Source organism: Ranitomeya variabilis, chromosome 2 (genome assembly GCF_051348905.1).
Source record: "Ranitomeya variabilis isolate aRanVar5 chromosome 2, aRanVar5.hap1, whole genome shotgun sequence".
Taxonomy (NCBI): Eukaryota; Metazoa; Chordata; class Amphibia; order Anura; family Dendrobatidae; genus Ranitomeya; species Ranitomeya variabilis.
The window spans coordinates 601,719,573-601,737,096 of NC_135233.1; the positions used below are offsets into that span (position 1 = coordinate 601,719,573).

Genomic DNA, 17,524 nt, shown 5'->3' on the forward strand with positions numbered 1-17,524 from the left:
CATTGTGTAGTTTTTTTTATTGATTGATGCTCTTTGTAAAGTATCTCATCTTTACATCTTCATGTGATCATGACCTAATTCTCAATGGAAAAAAAAATTACGAACCATAGCAAAACAAAGATTCGACTTCTCTGGATCTGTTGCCCACAAGCTGCGGAAAAAAATACTAATTAAATTGGCAAATGCCCCTAATTCAACAATAATTTGGCGGTCGTTCTTCCTATTGCCGGTGAACTGAATATGTTCAATATGTTTCACTTTGCTGTCTTTGGTTCCCCCTCCTTTTTCTAACTTGTTGGCCAAGTCTGATTGCCATTTTCTCTTTTTAAAATGCAAATCCATGATTTGTTTGGTCTTCTGCCCGGCTGACTAGAGCTTTCTCTCTGACCTTATGGCTGAAGCTGGCCATCAGCTTTCTGATCTTAGATAAACTCGACCAAAACAACTTACAAAATCTGATTGAGCCTAGTATTTCATCTTGTTGCACTGAGCTTTTCTGTGTCTGTAGAGAACTTGTCTTTATTAGTGTTTTCAATTGTTTTAGTAAAACCCGAAAAATTGCAAAGATCCGAGACTTCATAGGTAAGGACTTCCATAAATAAATAATATTTTGTGCATTCAATACAAAGGTTGACATTTTGAAAAAACTCAAAAGTGATGGAGCTGTTCCAAGGCACAATGGAGCCCAATGGATGCAAGATTGCAGATTGATATATGTCTAACTTTTGTGAAACTTCAACATTTTCACTTACACGCAGCCTATCCATTGGTTACTCTATAGTAAAGATCTAACCATGGATTTTTCAATGGTGATGTAACGTGTCCATCTTTGGTGTCTCCACAAGATATGAGATATCTCTGTTGGTTGGATACATGGATGGATAGACCTTTCTTAATCTTGATCAATGTTGACCCAATATGGATTTTTCGATGGTGATGTAACGGGGCCATCGTTGTGTGTTTCCACAAAATATGAGATATCTATGTTGGTTGGATAGATACACGAATGGATAGACCTTTCTTAATCTTGATCGATGACGACTCAATAATGAGTAGTCAACTGTTTTGAAAGTGCGCTATAAAAGTTGTTTTATCTTGATGACAACCTTTTCTTACTCCAGTAATTGTGGTCTGTACAGTACAGGAAGATTTATGGAGTCTGATTGCCAACGTTGCATCTAGTATATTCAGTCATAAGGTTACTTTGCAATATTGTGCTGCCCCCGTGATGGATGACTTGTGGTTTTATATTATAATCATTACACTCTAGTGTCTTGTTTTTAATACATAATAATCCAGTCTAGTTTTATAGAAGCCAGCTCATTTGCAGGATAACGTTTTCCTTTTACTACCCACACACGGGGATCGGTGCCATGTGGAAATGTGAAGTGAGGACAGAACTATTAGTGGTATGAACGAGGCGCAATTAAATAATGTTCCTTTCCATCTCTCTTATCTTCCATCTTGTCACCAAATATTTACAGTCGGTCATCTCCAGGATCATTAATGCTTGTAATTTTAAACAAAATGTGTAGAAAAGCTTTCAACACTCATCCTGCACAATACGTGAAAACTGCTTTTGGTTCCCATCAGCCTATTATGCCCATGAACTGTCCTAATTCTCACGTTTTCTAACTCACTGTACATTAAATTATTAGTGGGAGGTTTCTTTTCGTAAGCATTCTACAAGCACTATAGGTGCTGGAATGTCCTTTCCCTTAATACTTACAATGCATTGCTCTTTCCATTGTGCCATCTATGTATAGGGCTTAACAGAAAAGAAAGTTGATATGCAAATCTATATGGAAAGCTTTAGGAGAAACTCAAAAGGTTTCACATGTTTGCCAGTTTTGATCAAATCAAAGAGATAATCGATTGGAGACAAGGGCACACAACCAGTGTCTGTTAGTATATGAGCTTGTCTGAGTCTCAGATGCCCAGTCACAAGTTTTTATTACAACCACAAAGATAAGGAGAAGTGGGAATGGATTCTTAGGGTACCGTCACACAGTGCCATTTTCATCGCTACGACGGCACGATTTGTGACGTTGCAGCGTCGTATGATTATCGCTCCAGCGTCGTAGACTGCGGTCACACGTTGCAATACATGGCGCTGGAGCGATAACTTAATGACGTATTTGCGATGTAGAAGCCGTTGGTTACTGTGCGCACATCGTATACAACCTGTGTCACATGATGCAATCATGCCGCCACAGCGGGACACTAGACGACGAAAGAAAGTTTCAAACGATCTGCTACGACATACGATTCTCAGCGGGGTTCCGGATCGCAGTAGCGTGTCAGACACTACGATATCGTAACGATATCGCTAGAACGTCACGAATCGTGCTGTCGTAGCGATGAAAATGGCACTGTGTGACGGTACCCTTACATAAGAAAGAAGACATTTAAGTTGGGAGTAACAAAATCGTAAATTATGGATTCTGCCAAATTCCTTTCAAACTGGTTCTAACCAGACTTTCAGAAACAAAAGGAATCTTTAACACAAAGACACCTCTATGTAAGGTACAACACACTATGTTATTACTTTTATAAATAGCACTTATAAAGTTAGTATTAAATACAAAATTATCAAAGATATATAGGTAGTTTTAATTGTCTAAATAATAATCAAAGCAAAATATAAATATTTACCATAACAAAGTACCCTTATTTTGGTCGCAAAGAAATGGGGACTGACCATTTACATGAGGATTCATTAGACTGGTCATCTGACTGCTGTACCCCCTGTACTGCCATCATGGCCACCCTGGGTGCGCTCATCCTTTGGTCTCCTTTTCTGGTTCCTTCTTGGTTTATTGCTGGTTATTAAACCACAGAATTCTGGATACTCTGAGTCAATTTCTTGCATCAGTAGAAAAGTATAAATTTGTCTGTTCTGTTGTTACAGGTTCTCCATGCTAAAGGATGATGCAGGCTGGCTCTCTATTAACCCAGTGAATGGAACAGTCAACACAACGGCCCCACTCGACCGAGAATCCTCATTTGTACATAACAGCACTTATACTTCTCTTGTTCTTGCAATAGACAATGGTGGGTACTGAGCGTCCTGTGTCCGCTATAAAAAAATATATACTAAGAGGCCTTAGTCCTTTTGCAGTTTAGGTATAGGGGAACACCTAAAAATTAGATTTTTGGAAAGTATAAACTGTTTTCTATTTTAGGGCTCATGCTCATGGTCATATGAAGGATGAATGCCTGTAATTTTTCCGCCTGTAATCTTATTTTAGGTACTACCTTCAATTTTGCATATTTATCAAGTACCGTAGCAAACAGTGGTTCTATTATAGAATAATGTGACACAAAGATACTAAATACTGACCGTCCGAGACTTTGATAAGGACCCATAGGCACTGTGTTACCATATAATATCACAGTTTTGTTAGTTTTGTGCACCCATTAAGGGGTCCATTGTATCACTTACAGTATACAGTATATGGGACAGGTTATTATGAGCGTCAAATTGTTAGGGGTCTGATCACTGGAATACCCATTACTGTGGAGCCCATTGCTATGGGTAGTGGGGCCCCAAGCAGTCAGGTAGGGAATGAGTATTGATTATGGGAAAACTGAATGAAAGGAAAACTGTCAGAAGGTTTTGCTACGTAATTTGAGAGTAGCATGATGTAGGGAGCAGAGACCCTGATTCCAAGGATGTGTCACTTGTTGGACTGTGTGCTGTCGTTTCAATACAGTATTTCATCAGCAGAACATTATCATTACAGGACTATGTGTCACATGCAGACTAGTCCAGCTAATCTGTGTAACCACACCCCCACCACTGATTGGCAGCTGATAATGTAGTGTACACAGGAAGCTGTCAATCAGGAGTGTGGGCGAGTTATGCACAACTCAGCATTCTGAGAACTGCAACATCTTCAACAGAAAAAAACAAAACTGCATCAAGCAGTCCAGTAAATGACACATCCCTGGAATCAGGGACTCTCTCCCTAGAACCTGCTAGTCTCGGAAACCCACTGTATTTGAGAGAAAATATACGGTACATGGCTTCAATATCATAGCTGTTTTTAGCTTCATGCTGCCTTAACCAGATGAGAGATTCCCTTTAAGCTGTAACCACACCAGAAATGTTAAAATTTTAAACTTTGGGACTAAGCGCCAATTACAACCATGTGTCCTCCATATCAACTCCCGCCAGGAATCTCCGTACCCATGCGGTGACACGGGTGACTTTTGCTGAAGTGCTACATGTGTGTTGTGAATTCTGCTCTTGGGCTCCCTCCGGTGGTTGTAAGTGGTAGCGCTGCTGTCTCTGGATCACAGCATTTATCAGGTGTTTTCACTTTTTGCAATTTGGACAGGGCTATTTAGTCTTGCTTCACCCTTTAGTCAGTGCCAGTTGTCCATTGTTCCTGGAGGATTCACATCCCTGCCTGGTCTCTTCTGCTTTGCAGTTCTTTTCAACAAAGATAAGTTCTGGCCTTGATTTTGCTGTCCACATGCTGTGGTCTTATTCAGTTATTTTCCATGTTTTGTCTTGTCCAGCTTGGTCTGTATAAGGATTTGTTTAGCCAAGCTGGTATCTCTGGAGATGCAGATATACCCTCCATGTCTTTAGTTAGCTGTGGAGTTTTTGTATTTTCTGTGGTGGATATTTTCTAGTGTTTTAATACTGACCGCATAGTACTCTGTCCTGTCCTTTCTATTTAGCTAGAAGTGGCCTCCTTTGCTAAATTCTCATTTCAGTCTGTGTATGTTTTTTCCCTCTCCTCTCACAGTCAATATTTGTGGGGGGCTGCCTGTTCTTTGGGGATTTTCTCTGAGGCAAGATAGTTTTCCCTTTTCTATCTCTAGGGGTAATTAGTCCTCCGGCTGTGTCGAGATGTCTAGGGAGCGCTAGGTACATTCCACGGCTACTTTTAGTTGCGGTGTTAGGTTCAGGGTCTGCGGTCAGTACAGGTACCACCTTCTCCAGAGTACGTCCTATGCTGCTCTTAGGCCACCAGATTATAACACATGTGCATGAAAAACTCCAGTTTTTATTATGAGAAAAAAATACTTAATAAAGAGTTTTCTCTATTTTAGAGTGATTTTTTTTGCATTTCAAGCCTTCCGCTTCTAAAAATCAGAGAGGCCATACTTGAACTGCGATACATAAAATGATAACGACTTCGGGTCACAGTACAGATGGCAGGACGATCTATCATCTCACGGTGATAAGATTGCAAAAATAAAGAGAAGATAGACTTTACTAGTGGTCTTCTGTTATGTCCCCTGTTTATAACCCGGAAGACTAATTTGTAGCTTTTTGGCTGAATGTAAAATCTGTGACAAGGTCCACGCCTACAATGTGCCATTTAGTCAGAGGGGGTTTTGGATCCCTTTAGGCACCAAGATGTAGGTGTGACTTCTACCTCTAATGTCTCTCAACTAAGACCGATACATGCCCACCTAATCCATGCACACCAACACTTACAATATGTAATTTAAAATATTTAAACCCCACCCCTGAGGAGCACCTCAAAACACAGGAACGCCACATCACATGCCCATTTTGGGAACAGTTTTGTCCCTCCATTCCCTATTGTGGTTCGCTTTCAATAGTGTCCCAGCAAAATGTTTAGGTGTTACAGATGAGTAAATCTCAAATTTGGTTCAGATTTTATTAAATCTGAATTGATTCAGTTCAAATTAAGAACGTCCAATTGCGCCAACCGGACTTCTGTTCTTCCATCGCTACATTTCAGGGCTAAGGCCATGACATGCATCACTCACGTGACCATGTGAAGCCAATCACGAGGCTTGGAATGGTTTCTATGCTGGGTTAGAGCACTGGTAGAACAGAAGACCAGAGAGGAGGACCAAAAAGCTATGGCATAGGCAGAAGCGGGATAAGAACAGGTGAAGAATGGCAAGGATAAAGGGTTTATTTTGTCTTTTTTAATTCTAATCCCTTCCAGGTCTTTGGAAGATCACCATTTTGATGGATTCATGTGAATCAAAATAACCCAAATTCTGATTCTGGCAAAAAAAAATTGCTAATTTTTTAGAAGGTGTCAATTGCATTAGCTTCATCTTCACCTTCTGACAAATTATCCAGACTCGGTTCTATCATAACCACCAAAGGGTTTTGGAATTGGGAGAGATGAAAGTTCCTTCCCTGCAATATGGGAATCCAGTAGGTCCCATACATTTTGGCTAGAAAACTTCCTTAAACTTAAAAAACACCCTTTTTATGCAACTATGTCAAAGCTCCGCCTCCAGGACTTTTCAGAATGTAAGAAGTAAATGATAATTAAACTGCAAAGCTCTTGATCTATCAACTTTCTAAACTCAGTAGAGTCCACCTGATGACAAATCCCTTTAAGAAACCAGAAGTTTTCCCAACAAACACTTGCCCCAGAATGTGAATTGCGCACTCGCTGATTTGTTTATTCTGCAGTTAATTTTTTATTCATATTATATTTTGGCTCACATATCTGCTGCATCATTAATGCAAGTCGAGTCAAGTAATTTCACTAGGGTCACGCTTGGTCTCAGAGGGCTTGTTGAAGTTTTGCAGATGCGCAGCTTTATATTATTTGCATACAAATGTCTTTGCCTGTGTTGGTAAATTTGCATGATGTAGCCAGTTGCTGTAAGCTGCAGGGATATTCATCAATACTTTCTATATCGGGCTGCCACGGTGTTCTGACCTCAATCTCGCTGCTTGGCTCTTGTTTGAAAGTTCAGTCTGCGCTAGTGAAATCATGCTGGTGTCTTACCGGTGCTATACAATGAGGACATACTGGGACTCATGGTCCTACAATATCGAGGGAGAATGAAAGCAAGAAGAGAAATGAAGAATTTCTGTCACAACACTGTTGTCGGAATACCCAGGGCCAGAGGCTCCTTCCTTGTCCCTAACGCTAGGGGCGCCATAGCTATCCCCGCTCCCCGGATTACTTCTGATGGTGAAGTTGCCAGGGCCACATACCTTGTTCAACTCCTGAATCAGCCATATATCTGTCTACCCAGGGAAGTGGTTAATAATAGTGAATCTATATACACAAACCAGACTAACAAGGAAGGATGTACATGAATAAATGAAAATACCAGAGAAGAGGAAGGAAAACGAAGTAGGAGAGGATGAGGAATTGCACACAGCAGAAACACCAAGCAACAATCACAGATCAACACTCCAAAACGCCTCTATCAACAACCGTTTCCTCTGAGCCACACCAGAGAGTACAACATTAACACTGGCAATCCATATTGCCAGGGGCGAGTATATATATAGCAGAGGGGAGTGGCCAATACTGAACAGCTGAGACCACCCAAGCAGAAAAGCTTCATAGATTCCAAGCTGAACTGTTTAACCCCCGCACTGCTAACAGAAACCTGCACCATTAAATATGGAGAAGTGCTTCCAATCAGTGCAGGAGTACGTGAAATCATCATGTGTTCTTCTGGCCCCACTCTGTCGCAGTAAACCCATGACAATTATATATATATATATATATATATATATATATATATATATATATATATATATATGTAGAAGAAGCAAGTTCATTATCAAAAAGAGACTGGTCTCACCAGCTACCTCAATACATTTGCTGGTATTTGTAGGGGAACAGAGGACTGAGACTTTCTTACATCCCAAGCCTATGGATAATGACATCATTACTATCTGGTCACTAGGGTCGACCAGAACTTGGGAATATTTAGTTTTCTATTAATTTGTTTCAGTTTGTAGTGAATACATATGGAAGATATACATATTTATATGTTTAAATGCTGCCAGTACAGAAGAAAGTCCTCCTTCAACTAATCATTCATGGAAAAAGTCTGTGAATACGGCTTGTCCTGTCCACTCAGGGATAAAGCTTGTTAGTCTCATGTCCTCCACTCAGTCATAGAGAGAGCCTGCGAGTCCTGCTTCTTCCACCCAGTCATAGAAAAATGCTGTGAGTCCTGCTTCCCCTTCTACTCATAGAGAAAGCTTGTGAGTCCTGCTTCTTCCACCAAGTCATAGAGAAACGTTGTGAGTCCTGCTTTCCCTCCCATTCATAGAGAAAGCCTGTGAGTCCTGGTTCCTCTCACACTCATTGAGAAAGCCTGTGAGTCCTGCTTCCTCCACCCAGTCATAGAGAAAGTCTGTGAGCCCTGCTTCCCCACCCACACCCACTCATTGAGAGCCTGTGAGTCATGCTTCCCTTCCCACTCAAAGAGAAAGCTTGTGAATTGTGTTTCCTGCACCTCCCACCCACACATACTGAAAAACCTGTGAGGCCTGCTTCCCCCACCCACTCATAGAGAAAGCCTGTGAGTCCTTCTACCTCTCCCACTCATATAAAAAGCTTGTGAGTCATGCTTACTCTACCCACTCATAGAGAAACCTGTTAGTCCTGCTGACCCTTCACTCATAGAGAAAGCCTGAGTCCTTCTTCCCCTCCCACTCTTAGAGAGCCTGTGAGTCCTGCTTCCTCTGACCAATCATAGAAGAAGGAGGCAGGGGCTGTTGAAGATGTTATGAGATTTCTCCTGATGTGAAGAAGTGGCCAAATGAATGACTGTAGTACATGGTCGGGACAAGACTTCTAGAGCTGAAGCCTCTCCTCAATGCGGAAGAGCTGGAGACCTCCTCTTCCCAATATAGTCCATGTACCCTAATATAAACATATGGCCATCCTAATGAGACATCCCTCTAATTCACTCCACTACAGCAGGTACCCGGTTATTGCCTGGGGTATGAAGCAGCTCCACCATCATACCTGCTGATTCATTCCAGCACTTGCCGGATTTTCCGTGTTCTCTACACAGATTAATTGGTGCATTCTACTTCAACCTGTTTTGGTAGAATGTAGACAATTAGTTTTAATGGCAGCACAATTAATGTCCTTATCTCCTACTCGCCACTGCAATAATTAAGCATCTTGCTCCAGATGCAGCTCTTTTTGCTATTTCAATCTCATAAATTGCCGGTAAAATATTGCTTTAATATGTCATCACGCAGCCTTGATTAAAAATTAAAGTGCTGAAATCAGTGCTTAATACAGCATCTGTGCTCCGGTGCTTATTACCAGATCTGACAGAGATTTCCGATCTTAATTATCACGTGCGAACACATGATTACAATGCGGTTGGCACACTATATTTACTCATGTGCAGATATACTATTGTACGGGAGCAGGAATGTTATTAGAAAGCTTATTGATTTGCCGAGGGTGAGGGATGAAACTTTGGGATTGTTCCGTGACATTGGCATGCCATGAAGTTTTGTAAAAACTCTTCCTCTTATTATCCTCTGTAGATTTCATCTACATAGTACAAATGATCAAAATGATTGACAGGGATCTGGACCAGCGGCCACATCAGTAGTTTGTGATTTCTGGATTGGAGTTTTTTGACGTGCCCCCTACATAGGCTTGGCGTGATGTCATACATACGTTATACTGAAACGATGATGTCATGCTGTGCCTACAAATCAGAAGAGGCACCAGAAAGGATTAGGAGGTTTGAAGATTCTCATTTTGTAGAGGGGAGAGGAATGTTATCAGCAGGTGTATATCTAATACTTGATCTGCCTAGAGTAAGGGATGAAAATTTGGGATTGTTCCGTGACATTGGCATGCCGTAAAGTTTTGTAAAAACTATTTCCCTTGCCTGCTACTATTATCTCCTGCATAGTAGAGATGATCAAAAAGATTGGTAGGGATCTGGTAAGGTGCCACCTCAGTAGTTTATGACTTCTGGATTGGAGTTCTTTGAGCCCCTAAATAGGCTCGGCGTGATGTCATATATGCGTTATCCTGCAGAAGGTAGTAGGAGGTTTGCAAATTGACATATTGTGATCAAAGACTACTGACATACCCTTGTATTAGCAAATGATCTTCATTAAAAGTAAAGCATCTACCTGATAAAATTTCAACAGCATTAAGAGTCAGGAAGCCACCATGGATAGTTTGCTTGTGTGTTCTGAGAAGTTACACAGAGTAGTTGACTAGGAGGCATGTGAAACCTAGTCCTGTAATGATAATATCCAGCTGATAAAACACTAATTTTATTAAAATAGTAAAACATAGACCAGTAAGTGACACATCGCTGTAATCAGGGTTTCAGCCCCTACATCATGTTGCTCTCAGATTACATAGCACAAACCTGCTGACAGATTCCCTTTAACTCTGAGAATGGGACGTTCAGCCATAAATGGCATCAACATCTGCTTGTATCAAGTCAAGATGGACTAATAGCCGTCGTCTCGATTGTGAGGCACTCAAGCTGTTAGGAAACTATTGGCTCAGATATGTCATTCCTTACCGTTTCTCTTGGCTCAACATATCCCATTATGAGTGGTGTGAAACGATCAGCTTTAATGGGGTTTTTTCGTGATCATAAATGAGTAAAATTGCACAGTGATTGTGAAAACAAACAGCTTTACAATTTTATCTCTAATTGAAAAAAATTATTTCCACTCTACACCAGAAAGTGGTCAATATCCAAGGCATGGAGTACAGCGCTTAGGCTACGTTCACATTTGCGGTCAGCGCCGCCTTACAAGGTCTGTGCCATAGAAGCATTAAGCGCTGCTCTGAAGCTGGTTGGATGATTGGATCAGACCAGCATAAGTTCTCCTGTGCTCTTTCAGTGCTGTAGACATAAATCTGCCTCTGCTTGCAGCATTAGAGCATGCACAATTTGGACCAGTAACTCAGTCAGATCACTGATCCGAACTCTCGGAAGGCAGGAAGCCTACAGGCAGGGGAACGGTGCGCTCCTGAAGAAAGAAGATGAGAAGAAACCTTTATTAAAAATCTTATCTTTCCATACTCAGTTGAGAGATGTTTACTAGTGATGAACGAGCATGCTCGGGTGCTAACTGGGTGTCTTTGGAACGCCCCGCCGGGGCCTAGGCGTTACTCGGTATCAAGTCCAGTGGGCATTAAAGGGGAAGTCACGGTGGCAGCGATCCGGTCCGTGGCCCTGGGCGTCCAAATTAAAGGGAAGGTCCTTAAAGAGTGTAACAACTCTGATGGCATCATGGCATGGCTTCTCATCTCTCACACTATCTTACCCACTGCTTCAGGTCATGATGTGGTTTCTGTTTCTTTCCAGCTCCATATTCTGTGCCTCTGACCTCTGCATGCTTCCTGGCTGTGTGCATAGGGGGAGACACCTGAACTCTCTGGTTCTTATAGGAATCAGGTGCACCTGTCTAATCTGTTCCTGACCAATTACCAAGAGGCCTCCAGTATTAAGTGCAGCTCCACCCAGTGGACTGGGCCTGTGCAATGTGTTAGCTCAGTTTGTGTTTAGCTTCTGAGTTTGCCAGGCCTTGCTCTGTGTTACTCCCTCTCTAGAGGCTTTTCTCCTTGCCTTGCCTTGATCTTGATTCTGCTGCAGTAATCTCTTGCTGCAGCTCCTCTCCGCATTCCTTGTGGTTCCGCTCTGCTTAGATTCTGCTGCTACAGTAATCTCTTGCTGCAGCTCCTCTCCGCATTCCTTGCGGTTCCGCTCTGCTTAGCTTTTGTTGCTGCGCTATCTCTTGCTGCTCTTCCACTCCTATCTGCAGCCATGCACTTCTCTTCCTGTGTAAACAGGTCCCTACCTGTTCCTTCATGCTCCTTTCCTTCATACTTAATATCCATACCTGCATCTCCTGTGTGAACAGGTCCCAACCTGTTTCTTCATACTTCATTCCTTCCTGCTTGTTTCCTTACTTTCACCTCCTGTGTGAACAGGTCCCAACCTGTTCCTTCATACATCATATCCGTACCTGCACCTCCTGTGTGAACAGGTCCATACGGTCCCTACCTGTTCCTTCATACACCACACCAACCAGTCCTGTGTCTCTGCCGTTCCTGCCAGCCCTGTGTCTCTGCTGTACCTGCCATCCCTGCGTCTCTGCCGTACCTGCCAGCCCTGTGTCTTTGCCGAACCTGCCAGCCCTGTGTCTCTGCCGTACCTGCCAGCCCTGTGTCTCTGCCGTTCCTGCCAGCCCTGTGTCTCTGCCATTCCTGCCAGCCCTGTGTCTCTGCCGTTCCTGCCTGCCCTGTGTCTCTGCTGTTTCTTCCAGCCCTGTGTTTCTGCCAGCCCTGTGTCTTAACTGTGCCAGCCTACTCGACTGAGTTCCATCCGTGCTCATCTCCTAGTCCTGCCTGATGCCCGCACCTGTCCTAGTGTTCCTGTTCTCCAAGTGGGATCAGCAGCCACAGCCAGACACCACCCTGGAGTAGCACCTGGCAGCTGCCTGCCGCACAAGCCTGACCTCACCATCAGAGGTTCCAGTGAAGACCAAGGCAGCTGTCATAGTCATGCCCCTTCCAGGGTAGTCTGGTTTGTGGCTCAGTGGGGCCACAAACCCCCCAAGCTAACGCCCACCAGTCAGGGCGTGAGCATGACAAAGAGGTTATTTGAAATAAAGATTGTTCATGTTGCCACCTGTGGTATTCGGTCAGGGGTGACCGACGCTGCTTAAAGGGGTCCTCTGGGGGTGATGGTACTGCAGCAGGGATGGTATGGCTTCCCACAGGTGAAGCTGAATCCCCAGGGCTCCCGGTGTGATAGGCAAAGATGGTGTGGTTCCAGAAAGAATCAGAGGACACAAGGTTGGAGTCTCTTTACCTGTTTACTGGTGGTTTACGGCCACAGTCCAGGGTACCGGTAACAGGTGTTGGTGAGGTCCGGTCGGCCTTGAAGCATTTATGGATCTTCCTTTCAGGTGAGGTTAGAAAGCCTTCCTTCTTGCACTGTAAGGCGAGTCCCTTGCTGCCTATGGCTCCTCACAAGGTCCTCTCTGTGCTAAGGCAGTACCCGCATGGTAGGCAACGCAAGCCTTTTTACAGGTGTCTCTATCACTACTCCTGGCTCTGTATTTTGCTATACCTTCGGGTGTGGGTGCGGATAGATGACCTGAAGTCTTCTGCCCTCTGGTTCTGCTATGGGACATAAAGTTCCACACAGCCTCGTGCTCCTGGTGCCCGGTTCTTGCTCTTCAGCCTGGAAGAAGCTCAGTTGCAGCTCCCTTCCAGCTCCTTAATTCTCCTGTGCTTCTCCCCTCTGGCACATTCTACAGATACAACGCTGTCTGCTTCTCCTCTCTGGCCTGGAGCAGCAGCACCACATGGCTGCATGGCCCCAGCTCTCCTGCTCACACTCCTCTCTCCTTCACTGTCTGCTACAGACTGCTTAACTCCTCCTTCAAGCCAGAATATATCTCTAGGGAAGCTCCCCTGATACCGGGTTCAGAGCTCCCCCTTCTGGCCTGGAATCAGAACATATGTTGCATGTATATGCTACCTGTTAAAGGGATCCTCCTCATTTCCAGGCATGGCATCACCCTCCCCGAAAGGAAGGCAACACCACTGTAACAACCGGCTTCCTGGGGTGTTACATCTTCGGTGTGCTCGAAAAATATGTTTGAGTCCCCGTGGCTGCATGTCTCGCACTGTTAGAGAGCTGCAACACAGACAGGGATTCCCTAAGAAACAGACAATCCCCGCATGTGTTAAGGCTGTCGAACAGCCACGAGACATACAGCCGCGGTGACTCGAACATATTTTTGGAGCACGCCGAAGACACTCGGTTAGTACCCGAGCATGCTCGCTCATCACTAATGTTTACGCTACAATGGGACTTGTGGGTGCAGTTGTGGAAAGTCCCCACCTAAAAACTGTAAGAACCAACCTCTAAGGAATTGAAAATAAACAATCCAGTGCAACGAAGATTGGCAAAATTGTGATGATTTTCTATCTAATGATTCGAAATGAATTTGGGAAGTTTCGGGTGACTTTCTATCTAATGATTCAAAATGAATTTGGGAAGTTTTGGGCATCAATAAAACAATGTGACTCCAAGAGTGATTGCATTGAGCCCCGCACATCAACGTTTTATTTTCTTTAGAGATAAAATAATAGTTAAAAGTAGAAGCCATTAATTGACTTTCTCATTATGTTTCCATTAGATTACCGCCAGTCCCTGAATAATACAGAGATACATTTCCATGGCAGGGCAAAAACCACATTATCAACACTGCAAAAAAAAAATCGGATCCTACGGTCCTCAGTTTCTTAATTCCGAAACTTTTTTTTTTCCCATTTTAATATCAATGACGAAAAGGAAGAAAAAGATAAAGACGCGTACAGACACTATCAGTCCGGCCTGGAAATAATGCATTCAGAATTAAAGACAGCAATTTAATTAAATGCATGAAAGGCGACTTTTGTGATCATATTTCAAATGCGCCATTGTGTTTTCAACCATCCCGTCTCACGACTTTTCTTAATAATACATCAAGATCCAAGAAATGTGTTGGATTCATATTACAAATTCAATTAGTCCAATCAAAAGCGAAAAAAATAATTTATTTTTCATTAAAGGAGTGGGGTTTTGCTTGGGAAGTTTCAGACACAATGCAAAGCGATATCTGCGTTCTTGGCTCGGCTGGTTGGAATGGATGGCGTGTCACTTGTCATATCATAGCTTGCTTTTATGATACGCCTAATGGCGTCTAAATCCGACATGCAGACATTGTAATCAAGTATCCAATTTCTTATAGACGCTATCTCTACTGAGCATCCTAAAATATTGCGGAGACCAGGCTCGGGTAAATTGTCTGCGTCGTTGGCAGACACTGATAGGCAGACTCGGACCCTCCCTCTGTGACTTATGTTGGGGGCATTGGAGAACTTGCAAGAAAAATGATTCCAGCCTTAGCAAATATACAATACTTTTTTTTACACCCTTATGGGAAATTTTGGTAAATTTTAAGTTGCATAATCATGTGTTTTCAGGAGTGCACTGCTTGTTCCCAGTTTCCCCGGGGCACTTCTGATTGACCAATGGTTCGTGTGACACAGTTGCACTGGTGGCCTGAACAGTTTGCTCTCCCATGGTGAAAGCAGATGTGGCTTTGTGCCTACAGCCTCAAAGGAGCTCAAAAACAACAGAGCAGCACTTACAAGCTCCTTTCGAAATGTTTTGTAAGTGCTGCTCTCCTTGGCTTGGAGAATGCAGTTTCCGAGAGGTGGCAACAAACAATAAACAATAAAATTAGAAATCTCTCTGTTCTTGAGAATGGAGAGGATTTTTTGTAAATGGAAAATTGCAAAGTTGCTTGCCTTTTCAAGCACTTAGCAATTTTACGAAATTAAAGAACCTGAGTATAAACCTCTAAAGGGATTGTAAATTTTGTAAAATCCTATTTATTAGACGAATGCATTGTCCAAATTCCGGATCACAAAGTGGGGATGCACCCAAAGATCATTTGAAAGCTTAGGAGAAACCTGGTACTACGTGTTGTGTTTACTCACAGCACCTCCGCAGGTAATAAAAAGTATTACAGGGGGTCACTTAGACAGGACATAACTTTACAAACTCTTCGACTTAGATGTGAAAATCCTGAACAAAAACTCATGAAATATTCCCTAAATTTTCAAATATATTCTAGAGTGAAAAAAGTTGTTTTTGGAGATTAGGAAACCCCATTAAGTTACCTTCTGAAATGTGTTACACTCATCTTTCCATCTTAGGGGGCTAGTGAGAAGAGACCGTAGGAATTCCAAAAAAAAGAGTCCATGGTGAAGTAGAATCGACCTTTTAACTGACAAAACAGAATATGAAAGGATCTTCCAGTTTTCTGAGGCTCAAACTGAATCATGGGCATCTAGGTTGGCGTCAAAGATCTGGCAATTTGGAAGTGACAAATAGCAGTAAGGGATTGTATGAGATTATTAATACCTGACGGACATTTATTTTCCACTCTTCTCGATGGTTAAGTCTGGTACTGTTGCTTCCTATTTTCAGACACAGCCCTTAGACCAGAATAATGCATAATAACAGTGTAACAATGCGGCTATAACTTGACGTTCTAGAAATCAATGCAATGTTATCGTTTTCCTTTCTCCAGGCACCCCTCCTGCAACCGGCACAGGAACATTACAAATTACCTTAGGAGACGTTAACGACAATGCGCCGTATATCTACCCAACCTCGGCGAAAATGTGTGAAGACTCGAAAGACCTCAACGTCATCACTCTTGGAGCGTGGGACAAAGATCTTCATCCGAACGCCGACCCGTTTAGATTTGAATTGGGGAAACAATCCGTGTCAGATAAATCCTGGAAAATCACGCAACTGAATAGTGAGTGTCATCACCGCATTTTGAATTCTATCTTCAAACTTAACATATTTTTGTATCATTCCATTCTTTCTCTCCATTCCTCATGGGTGGGATTTTCACCGGTGTGACATCAGGGTTGTGCTTTGAGCCAATCAGATGTCTCTTCCCTTCGACTTGGAACCAAGGCAGCTTGAATGAAATTACTCAAACTCTTTGATGTTATATATTACAAATAATGTCACCTATGGTTTTGTGATGACAAGGGCTCAGAGGCTTAGCCGCACCATCGCCAACAAATGTCAACTCACAGTTAGTAAGTGTACAATGGCCAGAATCTGGGATTATTCAGAACTCACCTCCTTAGATGCAGCAATCGATAGTGTTTACGGCATCTAAGTGGTTAGACAAAGCGAGAGTCTCCATCTGTCATCCCATCGTCTATTTTTTCTCACAACAAAATCTCAAGTAGCTTCCTAACAATGTTCACTTTGAACCCAAAAAAAACAAAACAAAAAATTTCAGAATCACTCTTTTTTTTGGTATTTTTTCCATTTGCAACCCATAAAAAAAATGAAAGATATTTAGTATATTTAGTAAATTCTATGTACTGCAAAATTGGTGCCATTAACAAAATACAACCAAGGAAGAAAAACGAAAACTTGTGTGAAGTGTGCTCCATATCGCCCCTGCACTTTAAAGGAAAATCATGTCCCAGTCCCAATGGGCTATCATGTATCTAGTTTTCTCACTCGCTTGTAAGTTACCGGTCTCCACTTTCTCTAGGTCTCCATCTTCGGGAGCCGTTGCACATAACTTGGGGAAGACGCTGTTCGTTTTAAAAAGAAAAAGTTTACTGTAGATTTCAAGTTCATCAGATTGTAACACTTGTTATTCCTTGTTTCCTTGGTACAGCACGCCCTCAGCATCGCTACCCGTTCATTCTGGACTATCCCTACGTTCACTTGCTCCCTCAGTGTCTGAGATTTCTTGTCCCACAGTGCACCCAGGATCCTTAACCTTCCCTTCTCATGGTTCCATGTCCATCTCTGTACACCAGAGAATAAGATACTCTCCATAGTACCCATACTGAGCCCTGAACTCCGAACGTTCCAGGAGTGTCCGCAAGGGACTCTAGTGAGGCCTCCACAAACGATAAATACTTGCTGACAGTAGCAGCCCACTGCACTTCAGCTAGACCTTGATTACTGTATTTCCCTATCTGACCAACTACCAGGAATTACCTGCTTTTCACCATCACACACCCCCTCCCACTCTGGGCTAGTCCCAAACATTAACCGTATCTTATCTTATAAAAGTATGTACTAAGCCTATTGTCCTTATCCTATGTCCCAGATTCTAATCTATATCTCTACCCTATGCCATTCACTACCATATAACAGTCTATTTACTATATACACTATATATGCATAAACCACATGA

General features: G+C 42.7%; 1 protein-coding gene across 1 annotated transcript in view; it reads left to right on the plus strand.

Moving 5' to 3' along the window:
• Positions 1 to 17,524, plus strand: part of CDH13 (cadherin 13) — a 916,091-nt gene that overhangs the window by 843,210 nt on the left and 55,357 nt on the right. The window contains exons 11-12 of the mRNA XM_077288603.1: positions 2,912 to 3,054; positions 15,872 to 16,105. Coding sequence (XP_077144718.1) covers positions 2,912 to 3,054; positions 15,872 to 16,105 — 377 coding nt within the window. The remainder of the gene's footprint in view (positions 1 to 2,911; positions 3,055 to 15,871; positions 16,106 to 17,524) is intronic.